The 22,172-nt window shown below is 40.2% G+C and overlaps 3 protein-coding genes across 3 annotated transcripts; 2 read left to right on the forward strand and 1 right to left on the reverse strand.

Annotated features, from left to right (window-relative positions):
* Positions 1 to 2,994: 2,994 nt before the first annotated feature.
* LOC126015428 (olfactory receptor 10G7-like) lies at positions 2,995 to 3,930 on the reverse strand. The gene has a single exon (XM_049777953.1). The coding sequence runs from the start codon at positions 3,928 to 3,930 to the stop codon at positions 2,995 to 2,997; it is 936 nt and encodes a 311-aa protein (XP_049633910.1).
* A 7,078-nt stretch (positions 3,931 to 11,008) lies between these two features.
* LOC126015453 (olfactory receptor 10G6) lies at positions 11,009 to 12,001 on the forward strand. Its single transcript, XM_049777980.1, has one exon. It carries the CDS (start codon positions 11,066 to 11,068, stop codon positions 11,999 to 12,001), a length of 936 nt encoding a protein of 311 aa, XP_049633937.1. The 5' UTR covers positions 11,009 to 11,065.
* A 5,604-nt stretch (positions 12,002 to 17,605) lies between these two features.
* On the forward strand, positions 17,606 to 18,574 carry LOC126015798 (olfactory receptor 10S1). Its single transcript, XM_049778379.1, has one exon. The coding sequence runs from the start codon at positions 17,606 to 17,608 to the stop codon at positions 18,572 to 18,574; it is 969 nt and encodes a 322-aa protein (XP_049634336.1).
* Positions 18,575 to 22,172: the final 3,598 nt, after the last annotated feature.

The following is a 22,172-nucleotide window of genomic DNA, read 5'->3' on the forward strand; positions in this document are numbered from 1 at the left end:
TCCTCACAAAAACACATTAACTAGCTCAGAGTTAATCTGTCAGATCCTTTAACCAATCACATTTGGTTGTTTTATTCAATGGACATACCAGATATCTATTGGTATTCATGAAAGCAAATACATAAACTGGCCAAGCCGTTAAAATCAAGCAACGCTTTAAAAACATACAAACACATAAATGAACGCAAGTAAAATTAGGAAAATTGGAATCAGATCTGTGATGGAAGCTGGAGAGGTATTCATGGGGTCTTTTTATATTATTTCTGACAAATTCATGTGTTTCCATGAGTATATCAATGAAACCTTCAATAAACAAAATTAAAATTTAGCTTACATATTATGGTTAAAAATATATACATTGATCATGATTTTGCTTCACTTATATCATCAATCATCTTTGGAATCTTCCAGCACATCGCCATGCCTAAACTGTAATAATGGGTTCCTATGGCCCCCCTCCACTTACACTATTCTCCCTGGATGCTTCTGGGTGTGGATTCCTTGAGAATTCAGATGCTTGTATGTCCTGTTGGAGTAAACATGTTACATCATGTCCCTTTCATGCATAGCAATGTTTGTAGCATGTGGTATAATTGTAAGGTAAATAAAATAATGTCATTAAAATGGCATTACCAAAAAACATGAAAGTGAATCAAATCCCATTGATTCTATGTTTTGCTCTGCTTTGGCCTCTGTGTTTTCCATTGTCAAATGAGGTGGATTCTGATTGGTGACAGTTTGGTTTACTGGAGTGAGCAATAATAATTCACCTCTTGGGGCCAGAGAGATAGCATGGAGGGAAGGTATTTGCCTTGCAAGCAGAAGTATGGTGGTTCGAATCCCTGCATCCCATATGGTCCCCCGAGCCTGCCAGGAGCGATTTCTGAGCATAGAACTAGGAGTAATTCCTGAGCATTGCCAATTGTGACCCAAAAAAATAAAATAAAATAATTCACCTCTTATACAACTGATATATAGAGCCTGTTTTCCCATTCATGGGATTTAACACAGTGTTGTCTAGCTCTTCCAGAGTAACCTACGTTATCCCCAAACCCTATTTCACAGGATACATGGCTGCCACATTTTCCCTGATGAGGACTAGTTGCAAGGTCTTGTCCTGTGTGCAGTAGCTGCAAGTCCAGCAGTCTGAGCGTCACTCTACATTTCTACAGGTGTCTCTAGCATCCCTTCTTCTTGGAAGATCAGGCAGAGTGGACAGAAATGGCATCAGTGGGTGCAGATGACATTTAAATTTAGCACTTGTTTGAGAAAACATAATTTACCTTTTTATCATATTTATCTATTTGACTCATTGCCCAGGCTCTTGCCTACACAAATGGCCAGTTTTATATATTTGGTCAAAAAATACTTCAGAAACTGTAGAGGCTGGTTATATAAAAAGTCCCAGGTTCTAAAATTGGAAAATATTTGGAGTATTTTTTGATGGTATATCTGTGTTTATATTTCAGATGGGCTATACCTGGCTGTGTCTGGGGCTGATTTCCAGCTCAGTGCTCAGGAATCACAACAGGGAGATCTTCTGGAGTCAAATGTGCTGCTGGGGATTAAATACTGGCTGGCTTGTTGTGAACCTCATGCCGTAAATAGTACTTGCAGGACATAGGCAAACCAATGTTTATTTTCAAAAATTTTGGAGCTCAGAATTAAAAAAAAAAGTAAGTGGCAGTAAGTGGCATTTTTCATAAGTTCTTGAATATGAGTAAAGATACTTTTTTGGGAGGAGGGTCATGCCTGGCTATGCGCAGGGGTTATTTCTGGCTCTGCATTCAGAAATTACTCTTGGCAGGCTCAGGGAACCATATGGCATGCCAGGAATCAAACCCGGGTTAGCATGTGAGGTCAAAAACCCTATCCACTGTGCTATATTTCCAGCCCCCAAATGTTCTTGGAAATCAACCATTTTTGGTCAGGAATTGTCTAATATAAAAATTACATCACATGGAATAACTTATGTAATGGATTTAAAATAGTTTTTCAATGGAGACCTAAAAATGAAAGAAAAATTGTATATATAAGATTTGGATTTAAATTGCAAAAGATACTGAAGAGCAGCTTAGAAACTATTTATATTGGGAATGTAAAATATACTCCTAGAACTCATTTAGTAAAGCACTAAGAAGGGTTCTTGTTTTTTTTTTGTTTTGTTTTCTGTTTTTGTCTTTTCATTGCCACGAGGTATTTAAAGTGGGCCTCTGATGAGCATGCCAGATTGAAAAAAATAAAAATCCCTCCATTTTATTTTCATTAGAAAATTAAAATCAGAGGCTTGAATGATAGCACAGTAGTTGGGTTTTTGCTTGCATGCGACTAACCCAGGATGGACTGTGTTTAATCCCTGGCATATGGTCCCCCAAGAAAGCCAGGAGTGGTTTCTGGGCACAGAGCCAGGAGTAACCCCTGAGCACCACAAATGTGACTCAAAAAACAAATAAATGAATAAATAAATGCAAAAAATTATTATCAGTTATCAATAACTTTGTATATCATAGGTGTTTAATGAAATTTAAATTTTTAGGGAGACAGAAGAATAGCAAAGTGGGTAGGGTGCTTGCCTTGCACACAGCCAAACTAGGTTTGATGCTCAGCATCCCATATGGTCCCCAAGCACCACAGGAGTAATTCTTCAGCACAGAGCCAGGAGTAACCCCTAAACACCACTGGTTTTTTGCCAAAAAAATTAAATAAAAAAAAGAAGAAAATTAAAAACAGGGCCAGAGTGGTAGTACAATTTGTAGTGCACTTGCCTTGTATGTGTCCAAACCCAATTTGATTCCCCCATCTTCCTATATGGTTCCTTGAGTCTACCAGGAGTGATTCCTTAGAACAGAGACAAGAGAAACCCCTGAGCAATCTAGGTTTTGACCCAAAACAACAACAAAATTAAGCTCTGTCCCTAAAAACGTCTACTGTTCAAGCCAATTGGGTACAATTAAATAATAAATAAAGAAGTCAGTCATATGAGACCTTTCCATATTATTTTTTCGGAGCAAACACGAACCCACTTTTTAACTTGAGCAGAGCTCTCTTCACTTCCTTGTTCCTCAGGGTGTAGACCACAGGGTTGAGCAGGGGTGTCAGCACAGTGTAGAACACGGCCACCACACTATCCACAGCATCCCTTGAGCCTGGCCGCAGGTAAATGAAAACACAAGGCCCAAAGAAGCAAAGCACCACAATGCAGTGGGACATGCATGTCTGGAAGGCCTTATGGCGGCCTGCTGAAGTGCGGATTTTCAGGATAGACCGGACAATGGACACATAGGAGAGCACAATGAGGAGGAAACAGCCCGAGGCCACCATGCCGATGTTAACAAAGATGACCATCTCATTGGCAGAGGTGTCCACGCAGGCCAATTTGAGAATGGGAGGAGCATCGCAGAAATAGTGCTGGATGTGGCGGGGCCCACAGTAGGGCAGGTGGAAGGTCAGGGCCGTCTGGATGGTGGAATGCAGAGAGCCACTGAGCCAGGTGCCGGTGGCCAGCAGAACACATGTTCTCCCACCCATCAGACTGGAGTACCTGAGAGGGTAGCTGATGGCCAAGTAGCGGTCATAGGACATGACAGTGTAGAGGAAACACTCGGTGCTACCCAGAAAGTGGAAGGCATAGAGCTGGGCCACACAGCCTGGGAAAGAGATGGCCCCACCACCCGGGGACACCAAGGTCAGGAGCATCTTGGGCACTGTGGCAGTGGAAAACCACATGTCAATGAAGGACAGGTTGGTGAGGAAGAAGTACATGGGTGTGTGGAGACGGGAGTCCCCCATGATCACTAACAGGATGAGGAAATTCCCCAGCACAGTGAGCACATATACCACCAGAAAGACTCCAAAGAGGGGTGCGTCTAGTAAGGGTGCATGGGGCAGGCCAACCAAGATGAAGGTGGTAACAGTGCTCAGGTTTGGCATTCCTGGACTTCAATCCCTCTTCTTATGGAGACAGAAAAAGCAGCCAGCAGTGACCTGGGGAAAATGTAAGAGCATCATCCACCAAGTTTAGCACCAGTGTTAGAAACATCACAGATATTATATAGAGTATGTCGGATTATTGGTAGAATGATTCTCTCTTTTTCTCTCATTCTCTCTCTCTCTCTCTCACACACACACACACACACACACACACACACACACACAAAACACACATATATGTGCAGAATAATGGATAAAAGTAAGCAAAACTCGTTCATTTTTGTGATGTACAACAAATTACCCCCTTTGGTTATTCAAAGCAAATTGAAATTATTGTCTTACAGTTTCTGTGGGTAATGTTCATTTAGTCTCTGCTCCAGGTCCCACCAAGTGGAAATCTAGGTTTCTTCTGAGTCCATTCTCTCATTTGAGGCTCAGGGGCCAGTTTGCTGAGGGCATAAGCAAACTCTGCTCCTTGCAACTGTAAGGACAGAGGCCCCTCATTCCTGGTGGCTGCTAACTGGGGGTGTTACTCTCAGCCTCCTCCAAAGGTCACCCCAGGGGTCACCCCACAAGGTAGCTTATTCTTTTTAAGCGAGTGTCATGAAGTCTCTCTTCAATTTGTGGTGACAGTGTATAAAAGAAGCAAAGTGTCATTGAGTCTGATTTTCTATCCAAATCCCACAGAAGGGGGTGCCAACTGGAGTGGGCAATAATTTGGGGAGTTATTCCTATTTTGTTTTCTCTCTGGAGTTCAGTGCAGACGCAGATTCAAGAATGTATGTGTTGGCAGCAATCAGCATTTCAACCATCTACAAGATGCCTAAATAATTCTCTTGAATAATAGTGACAGACCCCCACTTCAGTGAGAAATGACTGACTCACTAAAGAATCAATATCCTGATAGCAGATTAATCCTGCACAAGGCTCAAAGACTGCAAAGTCCAATGTAAGTAGAGGGACATACCAAACAGGAACAGACTTCGTAACACACATCCTTCTGTCCTAAATAACATCATGTTCAAATATTGGCTTGTTAAAGTATCCAAAACCATTCACCAACTTCTATTCATTTACTTATAAATCTAGGTTATGTCTTCATAGACAACTATTTGGTTTTTATTTAAAATACACTACCCGAGGCATGTAACACAGAAGTGATGCAAGAGGAAAGGGCCTCTGTCAACTTGTCATCCATGAGGCAGAAAATGCAACTATTGAGTTCATCTAAAATGCAGTCAACATCAAGATTTCTACTGGCTGATCATTGAGAGACAGCTAAGAAAATAGCATACCAGAAAAAAGAGAAATTAGGATCTGCTTTAAGGAAAGCACAGACAACATCTATCTTATCTCCAGTAGATTAAGCTAAAGTCTTATTTCTGAAGCAAGAGTAAAACTGGCAGAGACTAAATTCCCACAAGTTACCCACATGGCTATGATAATTAACAACATAAAGCAGACCTATTTCTGACATTTCTGCTGTGCCAGCAGGCTCCCACCAGCAGCCTCACATACAGAGCTGATGCAACATGACAAACTTCACAACTGAATTTCAAAATAATCTGACTTATGGCCAGAGTATCCAAAATGACCCTCTTTTACCTATGTGTCCATGTAGTGGCCACTGAGTTCCTGTTTGCTATTTATTTCTAGTCAAGGATACAAAGAGCTGAAGTGTTAGGAATAACATTAACATGACTCTATAGGCAGGAGTGTGACTAGATTTAGCATCTCAGGGGAGGACCATTACTCTTGAGTCTTTAGTTGCCTTGAAGAGCAGAAATACAACAGGAAAAAATTAATGGAAGTTTTTTAATAAGCATGTAAATATTTCCCTCTGTGTTTATATGAACTCTCCAGAGAAGAGTTCATGTTTTTCCGGACCTAATATTATTGTTGCCTCAGAGGAAAGGAGAACTTACTTACTGCATTCCCTCACCAACAGTCCAGAGGTGATAACATCTGCTTCCTCTCAACCTAAACTCCCATAATCCAAAGGGATTCCTCATCTCTGCAACACTCTGGTTTCCACCATCTTTGTAAAGCAGGGCTTATGTCGGCCCAAAAAGACATATCATATGTGTATCTATGTTCATTATAGCAGTATTTACAATAGTCAAGATCTAGGAACTATCTAAGTATCCCAATAGCAGATTCACAATTAAATAAATTGTGGTAGAGGGCCTAGAGGGATAGTATAATAGGTAGGGTGCTTGCCTAGCAAGAGGCTGACCCAGATTCAATCTTCAGCACCCCATGTGATCCCCTGATTCTGACAGGGTTAAGTCCTCTAATCCCTGAGTGCAGAAATAGAAGGAAGCTCTGAGCACCATTGGATGTGACTCTAAAGGCAACAAAAATTGTGGTACATTTAAAAGTTTTTACTAAGGTTTACCAGTCTTGATACCATGCCCATGTTCTATAACAGCAAATAGAAAAGTATCTTTTGTGTGTGAGTTGCAATGGCAAAGAGTAGTCCCACCTATGGAAAGAGTTATAAAGATACACAACCAGAGTACATGAGAAAGCCACTAAAGATCCAGGAGCCCTCCACACAATATCTGTAAAATAGTAACAACACCTCATCTAAAACAAATGTAGCTTTGTTCCCTAAGTCATTCCCCCTGCCCACAAGAAAGCCATTCCAAAATAATACCAGGTAAAGCATCTATATTCTAGTCTGCAATCTCTATGTGATGACTATGTTGTCTGCTCCTGAGCTAATTCTACCCTTAACATCTGAGAATCTAAAGCCAAAGTGGGAAAAGTCGCATCAAAAACTACTATGTGTTTGAGTGCTTCCTTTTTCCCTCCTCTCCTATTTTCCTCTTCCGTTTTATTTCCTCTACTCCTCTATCCCCCTCCATAGACATACATAGACATACACATGTGCACACAGCAAGAGAACACATGCACTCATATACTGGCCAAGTTGGGGGTAAGTTGGAGTAAGAATCTCTAATGTACATGTTGGGCCAATGAGCACTGACACAAAAACAAAAATGAAACAACCAACCAGCCTCCCTAAACTTGATAAAGGATTTTTCCAAGACCCCAGGTTTCTAAGTGGAATGTAGGACCACATTTCCAGTGTGGTCAAGTATGCCTTTGCCTCCTATAATTTTATAAAATTTTACTTTCCATCAGGGATGTCATAGAGCAGGGAAGCTTTTTAGGGCATACCAGGTATTTGGGGTTTACACTTCCTTCTGGCTAACTGTGCAGTAGAATTAACTCACAGAAGGTCCTGAGTATGACATAAATAAACTCAATACCATGAAGAAAGATAAGAAAAATGGGTTCTTGCAAGTGGGAAAAGTTCTGATCAACGGGAACTAAAATACTGGACCTAACTAATCTTTATGTTTCCTTCAGAACAGAATGCCTCAGTTCAAAAAGAGCTCAAGGTGTGACATATCAGACAATATATCAGGCACCAACAATACCACAAAGGAAATCAGAGCACTTTAAAATGACAACTGTCTTGACAGATATGTATTGTTCTTTGGTTGGCCACATACTTTCATACTGAAATTTCCACTACTCTCAGGGTCCCGACCATCCTGAGCATCCATGTCATTTTCTCCACAGACTGTGTATGACTGTATCCTCCAATAAAGCAGAGAAAATTATAAGACCTTTGGCAACATTATTTTCTCCAGAACAAAGTTCCATCAAGGATTAGGCAAGGATTCTCTTGAGGTCATTTCTTGAATAATCCTTCCCAGTGTCTCTGGGAAAGACAAGTCAGTCTTTCCTACTGCTTCTAACTTCACCATCTATCTGCTCATTGGAGACTCTGGATAGCTCTACTCTGTCCAGCTTTGTCTACTGTGTGTTTTAGAATCTGTTCCAGGAATTTCCTCTTCCAGTCTGTGCTCAATACAAAGACATGACTAAAGTCATTAGCACTTTTTATTTCATCTTTAGCTTTATGGTTATTTCCAATTCTATTCCATTACCTTCATGGGATTAAATAATAATAAGTATTATTCATGAGATTAAATTGTTATTTAATCTCATGAATAATTCATGAATTCATTAATGAATAAATAATAATAGTTGTTATTATTATTATTATTATTATTATAGTGCACCACTATCTCCAATATATAAGTAAGGACACCAGAGCTCACCAAGGTGTGTGACTTCCAAATCCCAAACAAATCTATCCTCTAAACAACACCCTGTGCTGTGGGACCCTAGAGCAATTAAGCCAACTTCCTGCAGTAGCTGGAGTTCCTGTTTGTAACTAACAAAGCCCACTGTAACTTATTTCCAACTGAGCTAATTGTCCCAAAGGGCAAAGTAGAAGTTACTGATGTCAGCTCCCATCTATACCCAAGAGAAACCTTCTAAAGAAATGGCTTATCCCCAGGAAGCAAAGCTTCAGAGGTCTAAGTCAAGGGGCATCCCCAGACAGTTTGACAGGTCTAAATGGCAGAGGTATAAAGGCAAGAAAGACAAAGCACAGCCACCAGCCCAGAGGGGCTTGTCAGAAGACATGACAGTACCTTAATCCTTTAGAGAGGAGGCCTCCAAGAGAATCTTCAAGCCAAGACAAACTGAAGCAGCAGCAGGTTCACCTCCAGGTAACAACCACTGACAGAGATTTCAGAAGGGCAGCGAGAGAGTAGCAATAGGGCATCTTCTGAGCTGTAAAATTATTTAATGCATGTTAAAGAAGGCATCTGTGTCCTCCCAATGACATGACACTTTAAAAATGGGAAGGAGGGCAGGAAAGACCTTGTCTTCTGCTCCTCACAGGTCAAAAACCACCCCATTTCCTGACATAGGTAGGGGCACATCTGTTGTTGGCATTTTGACAAGTTCTATTATTCAGGGTTTGAAATGGTCATAAAATCATCTTGAATAGATTGGATTAAGTCCTTTTCCCCAATACTGCTAGTATAAACTACTGTTCTTCCCATACCTCAGTGAATCTGACCTGTGTTGAGACCATAGCGTGAACCTGATTAAATTGTGTACTGTAAACATTGAAGCAGTTCTTAATAGGCAAATCTATAGTGTTACCTCTCTTTAAGGGAAAAGATGATATTTCTAATAGAGAGATGAGGAAAAATAAATGAAATCTTATAGAGAAAATATATACATTTCATATAATATATATTCAGTTCAGAAGAGAAATTAAAGCAAAGGGAAATTTTATTTTCTGGGTAAGAATAAACAAAGTACAAAACTGATATCAATGCAGAAGTATTGATACTTCTACACAAACTAGTAGCACCTATTTTTTCTATGGTGAACAATTTTATCAACTCTTCCTTCACCTCTTTTCATCTTTTTTACAAATGAGAAACCAATATAGAGATATCTTTCCAAAAGGATGCAGTTAGTAATGCCGGTCTCAGTAGAGCAATAGGTTTTGCTACAGAGTTCAGTATTTTTCTTGGGCAATGCCATACACAAAAGTTGGCAATGAAGGAATCACTGAGGAAATTGCTGACATAGTGCCTAAAATATTTTTAACTAAGCTTGGGAAAAACTGAGAAAAAAAATAATAAAAAACAAAGAATATCCTCTGAAACTGTCTGATAGAGTCTGTAATTGCCGGGTCTGTTGAGTTACCATGTTATCTGCACTCTGACATCAAGACTCAGAACTGAGGGAATCGCTCAATCCATAGAAAATCTGTTTTTATGATAACAGAGAAGAGGAGAAAGGGGTAAGGTCCTGACTGTATGTGACTTGCAAAGTTGAAGGAGAAAAAAAAAACATACTAGTTGGATGGTCTCTCAGAGCCTTTGCCCACCTGAAGTCTGGATGGAAACCCAATTTCATTTCATATCCATCCAAGTAATTCATGTGATCCTGAGTCCTTGAAAAAGTCACACACAATTTGGGCTGTTTGTTTCCAGTCTTCAACATCATGCTTGATGTTTGGGGGTCTGGGAGAGTTTTGGCACCCTTGTTAGCCTATGCCAAAATTCTTCTTTTTATCTGGGCTAATGTCAGTCACTGACAGTACTCAGAGAAAAGGCTCTTTTGCGATGCTGTTTCAAACAGAAGCATCTACTGCTGGACAGTTCATCATAGTGTCACTGCACCACTGAGACACAAAGACACTGACTGATTTTATCTATTAACAACTACATATATAGCTGAAGGAAACTATAGCTAATGTTGGCCACTCGTTACTTGTGAACTGCATGAATTTATTTATTTAATGATTACAACAGTACCATGAAATAGTAATTATACTTGCCCTTATTGAGAGAAAGTGGAATTGTTTGTTCATGAGGATACACAGAATAGTTAGCATTTTACCCTCCAATCTCACTTTAGAGTCCACACTCTTTGGGTACAAAATCTCTGCAAAGGGATGGGTGAGTAGGGGAAGAGGTGAGTGGAAGAGTAGATATGTGGCTATGGAGATGAATTTACAAATTAATGCACTTATCCAGAAGCAGAGAAAATAAAAGTACTTACTCTGGGGCTGAGATTTTTTAAAAAGATTTTAAAAGTTATGTATAATTTAAATTCAAATTTACAAAATTGGGTATTCAAGTTGTTTAAAATATTTAAAGACATTTATTTTAAAATTCTGAATACTTTATATGCATTGTATAACCCTGGTAGCACTAGATTTTAAAACTTTATAAAATATTTCTTGAACACACTTAGGTTAGGAACTATAATTTGGTTTCTAGTCTTCTTTTAAGGACATAATATAATCTGTAACTTGCCTCTCTGTACAAAGACCAGAAATATCAAAATAAAGGAAAACTGAGTTTGTATGTTCAGAAATTAATTGGGCCTTATGTAAATGATTCTCTTTTTCCTGACATAAAAAGGCCCTATGTGCAATCCTTCCTCCATACTCCTGAGTTACATACATATAATATGCTACATAAATTTTAGCCTTAGCTATTGTTCCCTAAAGTCTACCCGAATCTCAAAACAGGACCTGAAGAGGAGTGTGGGGAGAAAGAATGATTAAAAGTAATATCTAAAGCAAGAGCTTTATCTCTTTATCTCTCCTTTTGAGGTCTCCTCCTAGGATCCTTATCTATCTGCGTTTCGGGATAACACAGACTGTATTGTGAGCATTTGAGAATTTGAGGATCACTGAGTCCTCCCTACTTTGTTGGCAGATGTGAACAGCAAGGAAATGCAAAGTGGAAACCTGACATCAGTGTCTTACTTCTTTCTTGTTGGCCTACACCATCCACCAGAGCTGGGGGTACCACTCTTTCTCTTTTTCCTGGTTATCTTTGTCCTTACTGTCTCTGGCAATGGCATCATCATCCTCACTGTCCTGGTGGATGTCCGGCTCCACCGCCCCATGTACTGGTTCCTCTGCCATCTCTCTTTCTTGGACATGACAATTTCCTGTGCTATTGTTCCCAAGATGCTCTCTGGATTTCTCTTGGATAGCAGAATTATTTCCTTCGGGGGCTGTGTGATCCAGCTTTTTTCTTTCCACTTCCTGGGCTGCACCGAGTGCTTCCTTTACACGCTCATGGCTTATGACCGTTTCTTGGCCATTTGTAAGCCTTTACACTATGCCACAATCATGACCCGCAGTGTCTGTAACTACCTGGCTATTGGTACCTGGATGGGAGGCACCATCCACTCACTTTTTCAGACAAGCTTCATATTCCGGCTGCCCTTCTGTGGACCCAATCGGGTTGACTACTTCTTCTGTGACATTCCAGCCATGCTGCGTCTAGTCTGTGCTGACACGAGCATCAATGAGCTAGTCACTTTTGTGGACATTGGTTTCCTGGCCCTCACCTGCTTTTGCCTCATTCTCACTTCCTACGGCTACATAGTGGCTGCCATTCTACGAATCCGGTCAGCCGATGGGCGCCGCAATGCCTTCTCCACCTGTGCAGCCCACCTCACAGTTGTCATTGTTTACTACGTGCCCTGCACCTTCATCTACCTCCGTCCTGGGTCCCAGGAACCCCTGGATGGGGTGGTGGCTGTCTTCTACACTGTCATCACTCCCTTGCTGAACCCCATCATCTATACACTCCGCAACAAAGAAATGAAGGCAGCACTGTTGAGACTGGGAGGGCACAAAGACACACAACCGCAGTGACCCCATGTGTGGGGGATATGAAGCAGACGTGAGATTTGAGTCCCCAAATAGAAAAGACACCAGGTTGCTGGGGATATTGAAGAAAGAAGGACTCAGACTGAGAAAAGATAACTCTGAGGTCCAGAGGGGGGAACCTTGGAAAGTTCAATACCGTAACATGATTACTCTCTCCATTTTCTCCATTTCTTCTTTAAGGCCAAATGGAAACCAAACAAACAAATCAGCAAGGAAAACAAGATTCAAGATAAGAAAAGTATCCAAGCTAAAATACCCAAAGTGATTACCATTGCTTCTAATCCCAAACCACTTCTTACAGTTTACAAATAACCTTCAAGTAAATCATGATTTAACTTGACCATTAATGAGGTGAGAAATGTAATGTTATTCCATACAAACAGGGAGACTGAGGTTCAAGGGAATCAGAAGTTTCTATTCCCTACTCTGTGCCTTTTACTTTGACAACAATGGCTGTAGAACTTGAATGAAAAAGAGTCAGTTGTACCACAATATGAGATAGATAGCACATAAACAGGGCATCATGACGTCTTCAGATCTTCAGTGCTTGCTTGGAACTTCTTGATTGCACTGAGGGAGTATGACAGAGTAGACAATATTTGCCTGGTGCTTTCTTGGATATGCTGAAATAGATACCACAAGATGGTAGAAGAGTACATGCCACCACACACCTTTGTGCCCAGGACTATTGAGTCTGAATATAGAGCAGGGGCCATGGGCCCCGTACCTAGTATAAGATCCTAATATAACAGGATTCTTTGGGAGAAACACTGCCAGCATCTCAGCAGCACACTTCACTCCCAGGTTAGAGGCCTCAGGTTAGAGGACAGTGTTGCTATTGCTAATGTTTCAAATCAACATGGGCAGGGAAACCCTGAGAAGGACCTCTATGTACTCTGCAAATTCTATATTAATTGCCTGGGAGATTGGGTTAATGAGACACAACTGATTTCAACATATCCCAACCTTTCTAGAATAAAATGCATGGTGAGTGTATTTCACTGTTGTTCATTTTAAAGCAAAGATCGAAGGTTAAGCACCAAAATACATATCAATGGGCAAGTCAACTAAAAAATATTCATTATAACTCCCAAACTAAGGCACTTTTGTCTATGCACATGAGGTTAGAAAATTATGAAATGTGTATGTTTATGATAGATGGTAGAAAGATAAAGTATATGACAAAAAAAGCGATTGAGATATTCAATATACAAATATTGAAGTTCATGAAGGAAGAGAAAAATCGTGTGCCCGGAAATTTGTAAATATAACTACCTGGAATGTATAAGATAATCTGTTGATACTTTGACAAAATCAAGAATGAAGTAAATGTAATTTTTCATGTGACAAAAACAATGTAAACCCTAGGTATAAATCAGGTGGGATGTTCCAGATGTTCTAATTATCTATTTTCAATATTAAGTATCCTTCTCAAGCCTATAATAAAGCCATGTTCAATGCATAAAATTTTAAATAATTTTTCTGATATCAGTTCTGACTAAGGAATCTAGAAATAAACAGACCAATCAATGATGACTAGCAAAAAGACTAATGTTAATTTTAAATTATATAATGTATACATAAAATTAAGGTGGAATAAATGCTTAGGTACATAAATTCATAGATGTTATATATTGTACAAAATCAATATAATGCAAGGTTTCTGAAAAGTGAAAAAGATTTTTTCAAATCTCACTCTTGTATGAGCAACAGATACCAATGAAAATATACTAAAAATAACTAATATGCCTAATCATAAGTAATAAAGCAATAAGTTTAAGCAGACTTATTTCCAAATGACATATGCCAAGTAACAAATTATAAAAATGATAATCTTTCTAGACTCAATAAAATGATCCTACACCAAAATTCAAAACAAGGAAAATATAAGAAATATAAGAAAATAAAATAAAAATATAAGAAAAATCAGTAACACCTTGTTCTAGAAAATAAAAAATGGGTGACAAAGATGAACTATCTCAATCAGGTACAAAAGACAAGTTGAAAGTGCACCAAGTGGCTCAAGCTAGTACAATCTGAGCAACATTATACCTTGAAAAATAAAGTATACATCTATGAGAACCTACTAATATAAATAACTTAATGACAGATAACTGGATAAGTTTCTCTTATATATATAGCAATTTTCAATTAAGAACATTGAAGAACTGAGGGAGATTTTTTAAATCATCTTCAGATACAAAGCAAAGTAATGATGCTTAAAATTTAAGCACCCAATATATTCTAAAAATCATGATGCAGTATGGGACTGAGAGATAGTAACATGGGTAGGGGATTTACATTGCATTGTACACACCAACCTAAATCCAATCCCTGGCATGCCATGTTGTCCCAAGTCCCACCAAGAGTGAGTCCTGAGTGCCAGAAGTAAGCCCTAAGCTTTGCTGGGCATGGCCCCAAAATCAATCAATAAATAAAATTATATATATGTAATATATCTGTATATATATCACTTCACTCCCTTTATAAATCTCTCCTGTTAACAGATTAGCGTATGCATTGCATACCATACAATTCACCTACTCATGTAAACAATTGAACAATCCTTAGTACATTTCCAACAATTGAGCAAATAACATTATATTCCAATTGTATACTGAAAGATGGCCTGGAACCCCTTCCTGTCAACCCCTATTCTCACAACATGCCCAGGGATCCACTGATCTACTTATTTTTTTTATAGATTTGTCTTTATAGGACATGTTCTTAAAGCTAGAAAATACATGATTTATTTTTGTATTTAACTCATTTGATTTCACCTAATACAGTGAGGTCTATTTTATACTTTATTAATATTTTTATTTTATCACCATCATACAATATTACTGTTTTATAATATAATACCACTATGCCATGACCACCACCAGGGCCAGTATCCCTCCACCTTTATCCCAAGTTTCCCATGAGATTAAGCCAATAGAACCGTGACCACAAATGGAACTTAAATCACAGCTCTATTGATTTAGCCTACAGATTTTTGGGTAAATTCGTATTTATTTTTCTAAGAAATTGTCAAATTGTTTCCCAAAAATGTGCTTGCCATCTTATATTCCCAGAAGTTTTCAGTTTTTAACATGCAATAATGCTATTGTATTTATTTTTTAAAATCCTATCCAGGGACGAGTGATGTGGCACAGTGATAGAGTTCCTGCCTCACATGTTGAGTAAATCATACCCATTCTATTGAGTGTAAAGAAGCAAATCTCAACCTAATGTAGAAATATTGAAATACATCTATACAAGCCTTTCAAAAGGTACTAATTTATATTGATCTGATAAACTGTAGAATAGATATTTTTGTGAAGCAGAATGGCACTATTATTATACTTGTTCAAATGGAAGTTAATCACTACCAGAAACATAGGGTTTATCACATAGTTGCATAAAATATAAAAAAAATTAGACTAATTTCTTTGTTGCTGAATCATCACAGGTAAACCAAATCTCTGGGGTGAAGTCTCTAACCACACACATTCCCACCACATCTGACATCATTCAGCTTGTAAAAGGCCACACGTTATAGCTTCACTACCAATCTTGAATATATGCCAAACTGCTGAACTGTCCCCACTCCTGGAACAGGTGGCTACATACATAGTAATACAACACTTCCTAATTTCATCATTCTGACAATCCAGTAGGAGTATAGCAAATTTCATAGGAAAGTTGCATAGAAACCCATTAATTTCAAGGACTGAAAATAACACAAAGGCTCAACAAATAGCCAGTAAATCCTCAATGACTTCAGTAACAAGATTTTAAGATATATGTTGGAAACATAATACAAAGTAAATTATTATGTGCCTTCTAAGGGGTCATGTTTGGGATATGAGGTGGGAAACTGGGGACACTGGTAGAGAAAAAGGCATACTGGTAGTGGGATTGATGTTGGAACACTGAATAATGGAAACAACTGTATTACGAACAACTTTGTAAGTCATGATGTCTACATAAACTTTCAAACATTATAAAAGAGCAATTTAAAGTGATCAGCTATGTGCTCTAGTCTACCCTAAGTAAAACAATATCTACCACAAATAATAAATTCTTATTTTAAATATAATGAATGAAAAGCAGTGAAATTTAGTAGCCTGATTCTTCTCTTCCAAGTCATAAGAAGCCAGATAGGGATATAAACTCAAGTTTACGCAGAGCAAATAAACTTGGATCCCAGCTATTTTTGTTTTAACCCCAAAATGTTTAGGGGAACAAGGGAACACATGAGATCTTCTCCCTGAACTCCTCTTAGGGATACAAGATATGCCTATGTTTTCAGGACTAATTCCTATTACAAGTCCCACAGGTTTTGGAAATGAATTAGTGTGAGATAAATCATTTTTAGGGGCATGTCAAGGAATTAATAATCAAACTTAATCACAGAGAGTAGATTGTGGTGGCAGTTTTCTGTCCATCTTCAAAACTCTAACACTGTGATGAATTCAAGGAGAGCGAATTGCCGACTGAGGGAAAGAAGTGGCGAAGAGCATACTGGATAAGGAAATTTCTCCTGGAAACCGAAGGAGATAAATAATCTCTGACAGCAACAGAAATGGTTTACAAAGAATCTGTATATTTGACCCAGATATAATCTCAGCTTTAGCAGTGAGAAAAATATAGAGAATAAATCACATCAATGTGTAGCTTCAGGAAGACTGATGAAGAAACTTCTTACACTATGATTTAACATAGAAGATGAGTGAGAGCTGCACGATTAAAAAAAAATTGTGGAAATCTAGTTTCAACATATGCATATATGCAGAGGTCAGATTAGGTTTTATCCATGGGAACTGAAAGTGGAAGGCAGTAATCAAGGAACAAAATTTTTTTTTAATTCACCAAATTCTACAACTTCAAATTAGACTTAGCAGGGAGAGGATTGCAAAGACGAATTTCCAGCTTGCCTTAAAGCCTCATTGATAATGGGGATAAAGGAAAGGCATCCCTGTGGGATGGCCCAAAGGGATAAAGTAAAGCTTTCCAGAGTAAGAGTAAAAAGCTCTGAGCAATTTGTCTAGATAATTACTGATACAAACCCCTCAAGGCTTTACTATCAAGAGGATTGCCTGTGGGAGGTAAACTTCCAAAGAACTCCCTAGGAGTGAATAAGGGATGAGATTGCTGGTTCCTGGCTGACGCAACAGCTCATAACTCCAGGCAAGGCTCCCCAAAAGGTAGAAGATAAACCCAGGATGCAGCAATAAAACCGGTTTGGCCCCACCTGCAGCATGGCAGCTCAGAGAAAGGAGAGGCATTGCAATTGGGTGATTCGTGTATGTATAAGTAACTATTCCAAGAGAGTAAGATTTATAACCCATATTTGGATTGCATTACTTATGGAGTTAGAGTCCTCCAATCAACCCTTATGATCCTTTCTGTGCCTCGCAAATATTTTAAGATCCCATACCATTTTGAACAGAACAGACCAATGCCAGAAATCAGGTGTATTTTTCTTCCATTTTCAGGGCAAGACCAAAATTAAATGCTCCAAGAACGCAGGCCCCTTTCAGCTTCCTACATCGCTGAGCCACTTTTATTCAACAGCACTAACTAACCACCACACATGAGAGGATGGCCATGGAGACAGAGGACCCCAATAGGACGATGGTGAGCTCCTTCTTGCTGGAGAGTCTGCTGTACACCTCAGAGCATCCAATTCTCTTCTTCCTTCTCTTCCTCCTCACCTACACCATCACTGTGATAGGGAATCTCCTCATTCTCCTAACCGTGGGCTCCAACCCTCGCCTCTACTCGCCCATGTACCACTTTCTGGGGCACCTCTCCTTCCTAGATGCGTGTCTGTCCACAGTGACAGTGCCCAAGGTTATGGCTGGCCTAGTGACGCAGGACGAGAAGCACATCTCCTTTGAGGGCTGTGCGGTCCAAATGTACTGCTTCCACTTGCTAGCCAGCACCGAGTGCTTCCTGTACACAGTCATGGCCTATGACCGCTACCTAGCCATCTGCCAACCCCTCCACTACTCGGTGGCCATGAGCAGGACCAAGTGCACTGGGCTGGCAGGAGCCACATGGGCCACAGGTGCTGTGCACTCAGCCATCCACACCTCCCTCACTTTCCGCCTGCCCTACTGTGGCCCTCACCACATCACTTACTTCTTTTGTGATATCCCACCTGTGCTCAAGCTGGCCTGTGCCGACACATCTGTGAATGAGCTGGTGGTTCTGGCCAACATTGGTGTGGTGGCCGCAGGCTGCCTGGTCCTCATCATCACATCCTATGTCTTCATCGTGGGGGCTGTGCTGCGCATCCGAACGGCTGCGGGGCGCCAGCGGGCCTTCTCCACCTGCTCTTCCCACCTTACTGTGGTATTCCTATATTACTTGCCCCCTGCCTGCATCTACCTGCAGCCCAGTGCCAGTGGGCCAGGGGCGGGCATTCCAGCTGTCTTTTACACCATTGTCACCCCCATGCTCAACCCTTTCATCTATACTCTGCGCAACAAGGAGGTGAAGCGGGCTCTGCGAAGACTTGTGTGCCGGTGCTCCCCAGGATCTCCAGCAGCTAGCCCGACCCCCTGATGGACTAGGGTAGCCTCTCCCCTTTCTTCCAGGGGGGGGGGCCTGATCAGAAAGACAGGGAAACTCCATCACTGAGAGTCAAATCTGATACACTCAAGTTCAGCTCTACCAAGGATTTTTATTCCACTCCCTTCATCCAAATGACCTACCTTGATGTCTCAGTCAAGTCATAAGCTCTTGTATGTTGTTCCATACATTGAAAATACTGGGTAATGTCTAGCAAAACACCAACACCAAGTGGGTAATGTAGAGCGAAACACCAACATCTATGGCAAGGAGGTATGTGAACTGCTCTTCACTGTCTTGTGCATTTGAGTAAATAATTATTGTTTTGATTTTTGGGTCACACCTGGCAGTGCTCAGGGGTTACTCCTGGATTTACATCAGAAGCCACTCCTGGCAGGCTCGGACGACCATATGGGACTCCGGGATTCGAACCACCTTCCTTCTGCATGTAAGGCAAATGCCCCACCTCCATGCTATCTCTCCGGCCCCCTAAATAATTAATTTTAACAAAATAACTTGTATCACCTATGTAGTCATGTTAAAGAAGACTGATTAAAAAAATGAGATTAAAAATGATTAATTGTTTCATCATCCAGCCGAAGAGAAGAAATCAGTTTATAGAAGGCTTCAAGAATAGACAATAGTTGGGGCCAGAGCAATAATACAGTACATAGGATGTTTGTCTTGCATGTGGCCAGCCCAGGTTTGATTCCTAGCATCCAGTTGGTCCCTGAAGCCTGCGAGAAGTGATTTTTGAGCGGAAAGCTAGGAGTAACCTTGAGCACCACTGGATGTGGCAACAACAATAACAAAAAGACTAAAAATGACTCTCTTGAGGTCTCTTAGTAAGTGCCATTATCTTTGGGGTGTGGGGGTTGTTGTTGTTGTTGTTTTCTTTTTGTGACCACACCCAACAGCTCTCAGGACTAACTCATGGTCCCGCACTCAGGGATCACTCCAGGTGGGGTTTCGGAACCATAAGTGGTAACAGGGATTGATCTCAGATCAACTGTGTGCAAGGCAAGCTCCTTACCTGTTGCATTATCTCTCTGGCCCCAAAATTGCCCTTATGCACTAGGTTTGCTACTTCATTATTTCTTCTCTTCCTCAATTTTAAAACATTATTATCCTGAGACAACACATATTAAATTTATATCATGGGGTGATCAAGAAGAAAGAGAAAGAGATAAGTGGTAGAAGTGCCCATTAATAGGCTACTATGCCATCCTACCCATCATTTAACTCAGGTGGTGACACAAAATGGAAAAATATCTGACCAGATTAGATTTACTTTAACTTGAAGGGGGAGTTGCTGAAGCTGGAATAACACCCACAATTATCTCTGTCAGGCAAGTATGTGTATCAGGTCTTTTATCTCTATTATTTCACCCTTATCAATAATTCCAAGCTGCTGGAGCAACAACTCAGCAGGGAGGGTGTTTGTCTTGCACAAAGCCAACCTGAGTTTGATCCCTGGTATTTTATATGGTACCCTGAGCATTTCCAGGAATAATTCCTGAGAACAGAGCAGGTATTAATCCCTAAACAGTGCCAGGTTTGCTTCCAGAAAAACAATTAAATGTCAAGACAAATATTTCTTCTTTTCTTTATAAGACAACAGGAACTGCAACTGAGAACGATAAAGTAACTTTTTTCCAAAGCACACAATCAAAAATGTTGCATCTAGAATTTCATCTCAAACGTGTGTTGCTTCAAAGACCACCTGTTTCAATGAGAGAAGAATCCCTCAAAGAGACTCAGATATATCCCGCCCTCACTTATGACATGACAAGTCCCAAAACCATTCTCAGCTCACACCTGCCTGCAGTCTTCTTTGAGATGAAGATGTGCTAACCTGAAGGCAGTGATTCATTTTCCACAGATTCTTGGTCTGAAGCTGGCATTCCAGAAAAATAAAAATACATGCGAAAGGGAGAAAGAAATGCAGTTGAAGAGACAGCATTCTTCCAAATTTTAGTAACCCAGTGTAGCATTAAATAATTAACGATGGAGCTGGATGGAGGTGGATGCCATCCCAGGCCACGTGGCTCCGCAACCCCCATCCAGCCGGCGGGTCCCAGGCCCAAGTGAACGGCAAAATCAGACTCATTCAGAGACAGGCATCAGGAAGCATCAGCTTTATTCATGCCCTATCCACCACATGTGTGTGGCCTATCTTATAACCTTTCAAGCATTGCTATACTTAGCCCTGCATCTTAATTCCTTTTAGCCATCTTCCTTTGACCTCCATCCTGGTCAAAGACCAAAAGAGGCAATGACCCAAAAGCCAGAGAACCCAGCAGGGCAAAAGGGGCCTAATCACCTGGCTCCAAGGCTTATCTACCTATTCCAAGACCCCTCCCAGGAATGGGCGGGGTTTTGCAGGTAAGGTCACACCTAATATTCAGTTCCCAAGACCCCTCCCAGAAATGGGCGGGTCTCAGATAGGTACACCTACAACCCAGGTAAACTCATTCTCCCTATCCAAATAGTTTGTAAGCACAGGACTATATGAAGAAGCCAAATTTAGAAAAGGAGATGGTGAAGTGAGCAATGTTTTAGCCCCAATAAATTCCTCCAGCTTGCCAAATGACTGCTTCCTAGAAGTGGTAAGATAAATAAATGGAGAAGAGAGAGTAGCTTATGCAATTCCAGCTTTATGTTAGCCCTTCTCAACTTTTGCCTTCATACCCCACTATTTCCCTGCCCAGTAAGAATCCTTCAGAGATTCTCTCTCCATCACACTGGTATGTTGAAGGGAATCAGTGTGGTACTAACAGATGCTCTGCCTTAACGTTATTAAAAGTTATTGAATGTTTTAAAGTTATTAAAGTTATTGAATATTTCGTGTCCATAAGAACTTTAATAGCAAGGAACCCTGACACCTCTTAATGTGTTCCAAACAAAGGATAACTCAGTAAAATACTTGTTCATGATCCAGAAATAAAACAAAACACATGTACATTATTCACAGTGCAATGCAAATGGTAACCAAGTTCCAAATTCTTGATTTTTATCTAGTATGAGCAAGAGAAAACTTGTTATACAAATTCTTTTCATCTTTCAGATACTTCTGTCATTGTGATTTGAAATTTTAATTTACTAATCGTCAAAGGAACTGTGTGAGGTCTTTTATCCAGGAAGATTGTAGAAATGAACGAGACTTGGAGTCACATTCTCAAGAACCATCTTTACTATGCAATAACAAAAGAATGACAGGGAATTTTTTTGGGGGGGCCACACCCGGCGGCGCTCAGGGGTTACTCCTGGCTGTCTGCTCAGAAATAGCTCCTGGCAGGCACGGGGGACCATATGGGACACCGGGATTCAAACCAACCACCTTTGGTCCTGAATTGGCTGCTTGCAAGGCAAACGCCACTGTGCTATCTCTCCAGGCCTGACAGGGAATTTTTTAAAAGTTACAATATTTCTCATATTTCTAACTATAAAATTTTTGAAGAAAATGTTACAAGGAGCTAAGAACTCACTAAGGCCTAAAAATCATTATGATTTTTAAAAGTAATTTTGAGGGGTCACAAAGCTACACTTGGCAATGCTTAGAGGGAGCATGGTGTGTAGTTCTCAGATTATA

The sequence above is a fragment of the Suncus etruscus genome, chromosome 8 (assembly GCF_024139225.1).
Source record: "Suncus etruscus isolate mSunEtr1 chromosome 8, mSunEtr1.pri.cur, whole genome shotgun sequence".
NCBI lineage: Eukaryota > Metazoa > Chordata > Mammalia > Eulipotyphla > Soricidae > Suncus > Suncus etruscus.